We start from the raw sequence: 10,707 nt of genomic DNA, 5'->3' as shown, positions 1-10,707 counted from the left end.
AAGATGCGCCCTGTGTAGATAGTAGCCCCTGAGACTCTGCGTGTTGTCAAGAAATGACGGCACGCAGAGGATCATAATCCCAGGTCTAAGATGTCACCTTTGAATATAGGTGGCGAGGTGTCCGGAATCAGGCCGAACTGATGATGTGGCCGAACTAAAGCGGCAACTGGACGTGGCAGATGCCGACATCGCGCTTGTTAACAAGCGGCTTGATGAGGCTCAAGGTATGTAATTCTTTGGGCGTCATCCAGTAAGAGGAGCTTCATGCTAGTGTCTTACAATGTCTGTGCTTGACGCAGATGGTACGGCCGCCGTGGAGAATCTTAGGGCAGAACTTGCCCGAGCTAAGGAGCAAGCCAGAAAAAGTGATGCCGCTGCCAAGAAGGCCCTTGAAGAGCTGAGAGCCGAACAGGCTGCTCACTGCTGAAGCAAAGAAGAGATAGCCGAGATGGCCGAGAAGTTAAAGAGTGCTGCAGACTATTGCAAACTTCTTGAGGAAGAAGACTGGGCAAGACAGACGGACTTAGAGAGGGCCATTGCTGATGCCAAGGACGCTCGCTCTGCGATGAGAGCTGTGAAGGAGGAGCTGCGTCAAGCCGAACAGATTGCGGCTGGAAAGCTCTTTATGCTGCGGAGGAAGTTTTGTGATCCGAAGTTTGCTCCGTTGGACCGGATGTGGAGTGTGGAGGACACCTATCTGGATTTGGCAGCAAGTGCTGCTGATGCGACCGAACACTTTCGAGATCTAGAAGATCGCAAAGTGGAAAAGCTTTTCTGGTCACAGTTCCACAATCCAGAGCGTCCACTGGGAGTGGACGATCGCCTGGCCCAATGGGCCGAACTGAATAGATTGTCCGGACTCGCCATGAAGTACGTCATGGGTCATCTGTGGCCTGGGAGATCGGAGCCAAAGAGTTATTTCAGCTTGGTGCAGCAATTCCTTGACGCGGTGTCGCGTATAAATGCAATGAAGAGGTCAGCATGCATAGAGGGCGCACGGATGGCTCTTGCCCGTGTTAATACATACTGGGCAGAGATGGAGACCACCGTTGTTGCGTCCCGAGATTCGGACAAAAGCCGAGTACCCTCCGAGCACTATTTTCGCGGCGATGTGGAAGGTCAGATTTTCGCGGCGGAGGTTATCGACAGAGCCGAATGTGACTGTGAGCCGAAGAAAACCCGTACAATGGATGTCCGGACCAGGTATTACCCCTTGAAAGGAGGTTTTGCTGCGGCGGATTGTTGCTGGGTTTATCCCCATGTGCTGGATTGTATCCTGATATATCAGGTTTAGTCCACTGCCGCCGTCCATAAGGACATTTGAAAACTTGAGTCCGCCAATTATTGGATCGAGTATCAAGGCCAGCGGATCTTGGGTAGGGGGTCCCGAACTGTGCGTCTAGGCCGGATGGTAACAGGAGGCTGGGGACACTTTGTTTTACCCAGGTTCGGGCCCTCTTGATGGAATTAATACCCTACTCCTGCTTGATTAATATTGATGATATGGGTAGTACAAGAGTAGATCTACCACGAGATCAAGGAGGCTAAACCCTAGAAGCTAGCCTATGGTCTGATTGTTGTGTATGGAGTTGATTGCCTATGGACTACAACCCTCCGGTTTATATAGACACCGGATAGGGTTAGGGTTACACAGAGTCGGTTACAATGGTAGGAGATCTTGAATATCCGCATCGCCAAGCTTGCCTTCCACGCCAAGGAAAGTCCCATCCGGACGCGGGACGAAGTCTTCAATCTTGTATCTTCATAGTCCAGGAGTCCGGCTGAAGGTATAGTCCGGCTACCCAAACACCCCCTAATCCAGGACTCCCTCACATGTACTGTAGCAGTTCGGGAAAAAATGACAAAAATATCGTTAGTTTTTTGAAAACTACTCTTAACCCATGGCGAATCTGAAAACGAGTTCTATATGCCAAAGTTCGGGCTAATCCATAGCTTTCCAATGGTGTATTATACGCATCATTCCGACAAACGGTTTGGAAATTTCTTTCACAAAAACACCGAAAACGTGTTTGAAGAATTTCTAGTTTTTTAAATTTTGTTTCAAAATTGTAAGGATTTTGGGACAATGATCAACATACAGAAATTCTGCCTATTCAGTAGCTATCCAACGCTATGTCATTTGCATCATTCCGATAAACGGTTCAAAAATTACGATAAAAAAATAGTGCGAAAAAACAGTGCCACAAAAAGTCCGACCGACAGTTAACTAGTATATGACGCACAGTTAGCTTATCTGTTTTCGAGCAGTTAGGAACAGTTCCTGAATAACTTATTTAGGAATGGGCTGCAGAATAGCTGGTATGTATGTGTATATATATATACACATAAACACTATTATGATCACGGGATCAGAATAATATTCTAATCACAACATGAACTTCCCGAGTAACGCGCCTGACCTTCCCCGTGTGCTAGGTTGAACTTCTGCTAAAAGGTGTCCAAATGGGGCTTGCTATATACCGTTGGAAAGCTATGAACACCAGTATCATGACCCAAGTTAAATTTTTGACAAAATGTAAGCGGTTTAAGAGCAGTTTTGAAAATCGGTTTTTCTTCATACAAAAAACATGAATTGTATTTTCGATCGCATTTTTAAACCGTTTATCGGAATGAGGAAAATAATATGGCGTTGGAAAGCTGCTGCAAAACCGCTCCTTCCACATGTTGAAAGTTTTCTCTAAATCCCTACGGTTAAAGAGTAATTCGGAAAATCGTAGAATTTCGCAAATGGAACACCCGAGTTCGTATTTTTGATGTCATTTCTAAATGGCTAATCCAATTGAGGCAAATAATATGACGTTGGAAAGCTTATGAAAATGCGCTAATTTTTCATGTTAAAAGTTTTTCCTAATTTTGAAAGGTTTAAAAGTAATTTAGAAACAGTACAAGTTCCACTGAGTTGGTATTTTTACGTTAATTTTTTAACCATACGTCCAAATGCAAAAATTGATATGGCGTTGGAAAGCTTGAAGAAATGCGAAACTTTTTTGTATATATTGTTTCTCCTAATTCATTATAGTTTTATGTCAGTTTTGAAAATGGCTAAAAATGTATTTTTGCCGTAATTTCTACAAACTTTATCGGAATGGGGCAAATAATATACCGCTGAAAAGCTATGGAAAATGCGAAACTTTTTCATGTTGATGGTTTTCTCTGATTCCTAGCCGTTTTTAAGTAATTTCAAAAATAGTGAGATCGTGCGTTCTGCCTTTATCGCGAAACGAATTCTTCGAAAATGCACCGCGTGAATAACCTGAACTTCTCGACGCATGTACCTGAACTTCACTCTGTTTTTCATGTGATTTTTTTCCCACAACTCTCCATGCACTTACCGGAACACTCACCGGAATTGAGCAAGTAATATATCGGTGGAAAGCTGATGTAAACACGCGACTTTCCCGTGTTGATCGTTTTTCATACTCGCGACGATTTTAAGAGTTTTTCATCTGAAATTCATTCACTATAGTAGTTTACTTCCTACTGTTTTCACGTTGAACTTCTGTGACGTATTTTTATTTGTAATTTTCTCATCCATTCGTCCGTGTTACACAAATGATTTTCTTTCTGTACGAACCTCTCTCACAATAATTTCTTTAACTTTCTCTGATGATGGACTTGAACTTATAAAAACAAAACTTTTAGTCTTTGCTTATTTATTCTTTTTATAATACAAAATGCACACCGTGTAGTTCGTGAACTTCTAGCAGTTATCAATCTGAACTTCTCTCAGTTACGTGAAAATATCTGAGTTTTTTATAAATATTAATCTGAATTTCTTAATACTTTTTTATGAATTTTGAAGCGCTCTATTTTTAAAAGTTGAACTTCTTGTTATTTTATTTTTGAACTTCTTGTCTTCACTCTTTAATAACGAGGAAAATCTGAGTTTTCTATAATCATCGAACTTCTCCATCTTTTTAATATGGACTTCCTGTTTTATTTCTTAATCCTTTTTTTATGAAATTTTGAAGCGCTCTACTTTTAAAAGTTGAACTTCTTATTTTTAATTTTTTGAACTTCTTGTTTCCATTCTTTAATAACGCGGAAAATCTGAGTTTTCTATAATCATCGAACTTCTCCATCTTTTTAATATGGACTTCCTGGTTTATTTCTTAATCTTTTTTATGAAATTTTGAAGCGCTCTATTTTTAAAAGTTGAACTTCTTGTTATTTTATTTTTGAACTTCTTGTTTCCATTCTTTAATAACAAGGAAAATTTGAGTTTTCTATAATCATCGAACTTCTCCATCTTTTTAAGATGGACTTCCTGGTTTTATTTCTCAATCTTTTTTTTCAATTGTGAACTTCATGGTTGATTCTTCAATACTAAGGGACATTTGAGTATTTTAATAACGATAAAATCTTAGTTTCTAAATAAACATGGAACCACTTCATTATTTTCGTTTGAACTTCTAGTTTTTTAAGAAATGGGGAAAATCTATTTTTAAACTTTTTTTAGTTGTTCCTTTTCTTAATTTGAACTTCTTCGTTTTATACTTTAGTAACGCGAAAAATCTGAGTTTTTCATAATCTTTGGACTTCTCTTTTATTTTAACTTGAACTTCTTAGTCTTATTCTTAGAAAAATCATATTTTTAAATAAGCATCCAACTTTTTTTAAATTAAACCTCATACTTTTATTTTTTCCTAGAAACTGAAAGAATTTTGGTTTTTCTATATCCATCGAACTTCTCCTTTTTTAATTTGAACTTCTTCATTTTATTTTTCAGTAACAAGGAAAATCTGAGTTTTGTCATAAATATGAAACTTCTCTATTTTTGTAATTTGGACTTCTTGATTAATTTCTTTCAGTAAAGGCAATATCATAGTTTTGTAATAAATATTGAATTGTCCATTATTTCAATTTCAACTTCTAGAGTTTTTTTAAGAAACAATGAAAGTCCTTTTTATGATTCTTGAACTTCTCTATTTTTAAATTTTGAACTTCTTGATTTTATTTATGGAAACGAAAAAACTGAATTATTTATTAAAATCAAACTACTCTATTAGTTTAACTCGAACTTCTTAGTTCTTTCACAAAATGCGTAAATTGCATTCCCCCTTTCATTAATTTTTGTTTTTGTGCTTGATAACAAAGAGAACATTCTTTTTCTTGCTAGTGTTTTGAAGTGATTTTTCTAGACTTAAATTTTGTTTTGTGCTCTTTTCAAATTTGTTTGTCACTTGAAGTTCTAAAAAATCGCAACTCTCCAATGTTTTACCTTGCATGTTTATTTGTTTTATTTGAACTTGCTGAGATAACACACTCGACCTTCTCGAACACAACATTTTAACATTCACAAAAAATAAATTAAAGCAAAAAATTTGACCTACAAAGCATGTACAATTTTCACCATGTTTTCATGAATAGTCAAAGCTACATCATCGGATCCGTATTTCAGAGGAAATGTTTTATGAAAAGAAAATAAGAATACAAAATAACAAGGGAGATCTAGCTCAAGGAAACAGTGTTGAGGTGGAGCGAGGGAACTAGATGCAACCAAGAAACAAGTGAATTATTGAATGGTGATGGAGACCATCTCAAGAAAAAATAAGTAGCGGCAGCAACAACCACTGAATAATCTATCAACTCCCCGTAAAGTTGTTGTAGGTTGTGTACATGTACATATCTAATTCTCTTTGCACACATGACGGTAGCATTGCGACTATCATATTTGTAGGCAATATGGTTTGAGGCTAAGGGAGGCCATCTCAATAGTACATAGGATGTGAGATCGCATACCCATGATCTGCACCCCAAAAACAACACAAAGATCACACATCCCATTGCTGAACTCTGACATTCTTTCTGCACCTTATGTGACCTTCTCCCTGCTTTTATGCTGACCTTCTCCCTACCTCTGTGGTAACCTTCTTCCTCCACAAAGGAACAAAAGAAATCAAGTTCTTTCACGTAATGAACAAAATTTTCTTCAATCAGTAACTAAAAATGGGGTAACAAAAAATCTGCACAATCATTTTTACAAATATTGCCAAAGGTTGGAGGCAGCTTGCAGACCGCAGTAGGGATGAGAAGCCCATCATGTAACTTCTTTTTAGGCATTAGCAAAATGACAGAGCAAAATAACACAGTATGCAATCAAAAATATCTTATCGAAGAAGAAAGATATGGGCCTCGTTCGGTTTGCTGCAACAATGGGATTTGCAGGGGGCTGAGGCGTTGAACGTCTTGCTGCTGCATCGTTGAATGGCCGGAGGTGGTGGTGGCGAACGACCTGAGTGCTGCGGCGCTCGATGCGGTGGTGGCAAGATGCAGGGGCGGCGCTCGATGGGACGCAGCCAGGAGGAGGACAACGCGTGGATAGAATGGATCGTCCATGGGGGAGGAGGCTCACTGGCCGTGGGGGAGTATGCCTGTTGGCCGTGTGGAAGAAGGTCCGCTGACATGGGAGAGGAGGCACGATGTCCATGGGAAATTAACACCGGCGGTGGGGGAGGAGGCGCGCCGCTGTTGAGGGAGGAGGCCCGCCGGCCGGGAGGGAGGAAGGGAGAAGGTTGGCCGGCCGGGAGGGGGTGGGTGGGGGCGGGGAAGGTGGGCCAGTGCACTAGGCAAGGAGGCACGCGACGGTGAGATCCAGGGAGGGCGGCGGTGGCGGCGAGATGTAGGGCGGCGGCGCGTTGTAGGGTGAAGGCATGGGGGCGGCGAGAAGCAGGAGGCGGCGGGAGGCGATCTGGGGAGGGAGAGAGGCGCGCCGGGGCCGGGGAGACGGCGGCGAGAGGCGCTGGATCCAGGGGAAGGAGGCGCTGTCGTGGTGGATCACAGGGGATCGCGGGAGAGGTTAGGGACGAGCGGTTGTGGGGTGGTGGGGTAGGAATTTTTTTTCGCAGCGGGTTGTGGAGTTCGGGAACAACCCGATCGCTCCTATATAGGGCTCTGTGATCCAAATAGTTATTTTGATCTCAGGATTAAAATAGTACTGTTATATATATATATATATATATATATATATTTGGAATAACTATTTGGATCACAGCCAACCCTTATACAGGCCCGATGGGACGTTTCCAAACTACCAAAAACAAAAAAAAACGATCGGCCCATGCCCAACCCCGACCCCACCTCCCGCACTGTCGGATCCCTCGACCACCTCCCGCCGCGACCCCCGACCCCGACGCACCTCCTGCCGCCGGCCACCCGACCCCAACGCCCACCCGCTGCTGGCCACCGGAGCCGCCACCCCCACTCACTAGCTCTGCCGCCTCCTCCTTCCCGCGTGCGGCCTCCCCCTCCCGGCTCGCCGCCGCCCCCGCATTGTCCCGGGTCGCCGCCAAGGTTCCCAGTCCCCTCCACCCACCGCAGCTTCCGATGATGCCCACGCCGCCACTCCTCGATCACCGACGGCGGACGCATCCATTCTCCTCGGCCGCCGCAACCTTCTTCCTCTGCCGCTGCGACCTTCCTCCTCTCCCATCGTGGCCTTCTTCCCTCCAGTGCCTCCCTAGATCAGCGACTCGATGCATGTTCCCCCACATGTGGCCCTCCCCTGTGCTCACTTTCTTCCCTCCGCCGCCTGCATGAGAGCCGCCCACGCCACCCTGCACTGCCACCTTCCTCCTCTCGGCCGGCCTCCCGGCTCCGCTGTGCGGAACAGAGCCGCCGCACACCACCTAGTCATCACTACCGCCTCTCTTCCTCCATGCTACCGCCGACCCTCTTCCTCCATACTACTGCTGCCCCTCTTCCTCCATGCTACTGCCGCCTTGGACTCTGCCCCCACGCCCTAGGGTGTCCGCATCGAGCTGCCCTCTCTTCTACTAGCAGTGCACACAAGCTATTTGTGTATATGCCTTGAACAAAAAATCCTCTCTGAAAATTAGCAATCAACCAATCTCTAGCCAATATTAGTGCCAAAATTTGGCATGCCAACTTTTGGCATCAAACCGATTATGCTATTGGTTGTGTTCTGTAAAACACAAAAAATACAGCCTGGTTGTGAGTAGTTCCTCAAATGCAGTTGGACGAACTTTTAGTCATTGTACCACATTTGGTTTTAAGTTACTTTGTCATTCACTGAAAGAAATGCTTAGCTGTGTCTCTAATACTCCAATATTTGACATTGTTGTGTTCTGCCCACCATCCAGCATAAATGATGGAATTGGGGGCAAGGCAATTATTGCTAAGAAAGATTTCCTTGGTCTGCTTCTGATAGCATATTTGGATCTCTAGTTAACCACATGCTTGATATTTATCCTGATTTCCACAGCAAGTTCAAAATTTTGGAGAACCTTTCTTTATGGTTATTCGTGAGGATGAGACCTTATCTTCTATTAAAGAATGTTTACAGAAAAAGCTGAAGGTCTCAGATGAGGATTTCTCCAAGGTAAAGAGGATTTTTCCATGGTTTCTGCAGCATATATTGCAATGTATATAAATATGTGGTTTTATTTTTTTGCTATAGCGGCATAGTGCATCCGTGTTCGCCTCCCAATCTTTGTTAGATGTGATGTTATTGAGATATGTGTATGCTTACTAGTTAGAATATTTAACACCAGTCAAACATCAAATATCCGTGTTGGCATTTATAGCCCAAGGTCTCACTCGGGGCTTAAGAAACACAGTTAGATATCAAATTTTGGTTGGCGCTCATAAAATGATTATGAAAAGCGTAAGCTTTTTCTCTTTTCTGGTAGGTTTTTCGTTAGCGGCTTATCGCCTATATATTTCGATGTGGAACTTTAAATATTCTGACACATACTGTCACAAACCTTGGTTCATGAATTCTTAGGTGATGGGGGATATAGTGGAGGTTCTTAATTTCATCAAAGCGGTCCTCTGTGTTTCGAAGTCTAACAATCTAAAATAAATAACTAAATTATGCTTCTCTAAATTGGTGTTAACCTAATTGGAAAGGTACTCCTTTCGTCCCAAAATAAGTGTCTTAACTTTAGTACAACTTTGTACTAAAGTTAGTACAAAATTGAGACACTTAATTTGGGATGGAGGAAGTATTAATACTTATTGGAAGATAGCGGGGGTCCATCCCTACTGGCGACAACTCCCTGTGGGCCAGGACATGAGTTGCTTATCTGCATGACACATCATCCACAATGCATATAATTAATCGACTACATTGGTCTAAGCTTGGCAGTAATCTCTAGAAAATTAGGCTTTGTCCATTTGAAGTTGTTGGGCTGCTTTAAGCATGATACATACTATCTTTTTATTTCTCCGAGGCGTGTTTATCTTGCATTTTGTATGTGGAGCTGACACCTAGTGCAAACATTGGTTAAAATGTACTTGGCCGGTGCTAACAAATGTTCTATTTGAATAGTGGAAATTTGCGTACATATCCCTTGGTTGCCCAGACTATTTTGAAGATTCTGACACTGTAGCCACGAGATTTCAGGTACTACGATGCTAGTTATCTACTTGATGAAGCAGCTTTTGTAGCGCTTAATTTGATTTCAATTGAATAAACTTGTTTAGATAAACATGTATGGAGCTTGGGAGCAGTATCTTGGACTGGAGCACCCGGACACAGCGCCAAGAAAGGCACATAGTGCTAACCAGGTACTTGCTGCACATTGTTGCAACTTGTGCCAATAATATCAGGCATGTTGTCTGGAATTTTGCTAATTTCATATTTTGTGCGCAGAACCGCCATTCATTTTAGAGGCCTGTAAAGATCTACAACTAGACAGTTGTGAGAAGCGGGAGCAACGTCCTGCCATGCAATACCACCAAGCAAGTGGCTGAAAGTGAAATTGCTGGCTTGAATAAATTGTGTACCATATGATGGCAGGACTGGTTGCTCAAGTTAATGACAGAGCCTGTAAGCTAGTGTTTCCGCGCACTCTGCCCTGGATATATAAAGTTTGTGCAGAGATGACCCAACAAACCATCACCTTTTAGTAGATAAGGAGGCTATTTTTCTTTTCTTGCACTAGGTGCTCTATGCAGTCAAATAGTTGGTTATAGGAGAAGTTCATGTACAGCGACAACAACAAAGTTCATGTTGTCAGAAAATAAAGTCCATGTATATGGAAGTTGATGATTGTTGTTTGTATGCAGGGGGGCACAAAAAAACCTGTGGCTGACAAGTTTTCCTATTATTTAGCCGCAACAATCTTTCTTGACCTCTTTGACAATCTTTTACCTTGTTATATCTTGCAGATAGTCGATTGAAGAGTGTTTTCCTTGAGAGTGAAACCTCAGAGGTAATAAAATATGGACAACACCTTCGACATGGCAATATCTTCTTGCAACTTCTACTGAACTTAATACCAAGATAGTAGCCATTCTTTCAACTTCTGGACTTCATTTTTAAGAGCCATTCTAGATTCCTAACAACATCTCTACAATATTTTAGGAATTCTCGCTTCTTCTTCGACAGCTCGAGAGATCAAAGGCCATTGTCGACAAAGCTAAGCTCAAGAGTGCAACTTCAGTCGAAGATATGCATTAGAGACCTTTATTATGAAAACCCACATCCAATTATATATCAGGATCCTTCCAACACATAGTGCTTGCCAAAGGATAAAGTGTAAAAAGGAACGGTGAAGATCACCATGAGTTTTGTATAAGGTATAAGACAAAAATAAAAGATAGTCCCTTCGCAGAGGGAAGCAGAGGTTGCCATGTGCTTTTATGGTTGGATGCACAAAATCTTAATGTAAAAGAACGTCACTTTATATTGCCATTTGTGATAGGGACCTTTATTATGTA

At 42.1% G+C, this 10,707-nt stretch overlaps 1 protein-coding gene across 2 annotated transcripts; it reads left to right on the top strand.

Moving 5' to 3' along the window:
- The first annotated feature begins 7,070 nt into the window (after positions 1-7,070).
- On the top strand, positions 7,071-10,707 carry LOC125537001 (ubiquitin C-terminal hydrolase 12-like). Of its 2 annotated transcripts, XR_007295443.2 has the most exons (6): positions 7,071-8,362; positions 9,314-9,388; positions 9,469-9,552; positions 9,638-9,814; positions 10,156-10,199; positions 10,352-10,707. XR_007295443.2 is itself a non-coding variant. In XM_087543750.1 (4 exons), exons 1-4 carry the CDS (start codon positions 8,276-8,278, stop codon positions 9,653-9,655), a joined length of 264 nt encoding a protein of 87 aa, XP_087399876.1. In that variant the 5' UTR covers positions 7,071-8,275; the 3' UTR covers positions 9,656-10,046. The 2 variants fall into 2 exon arrangements, 1 of the variants encoding a protein (XP_087399876.1); XM_087543750.1 differs by lacking the exons at positions 10,156-10,199; positions 10,352-10,707 and having other exon boundaries at positions 9,638-10,046.

The sequence above is a fragment of the Triticum urartu genome, chromosome 2A, assembly GCF_056163025.1.
Source record: "Triticum urartu cultivar PI428250 chromosome 2A, HENAU_Tu73, whole genome shotgun sequence".
Taxonomy (NCBI): domain Eukaryota; kingdom Viridiplantae; phylum Streptophyta; class Magnoliopsida; order Poales; family Poaceae; genus Triticum; species Triticum urartu.
Note: the sequence above shows the minus strand (reverse complement) of the source record. Positions and strands in the feature narration are given on the sequence as shown.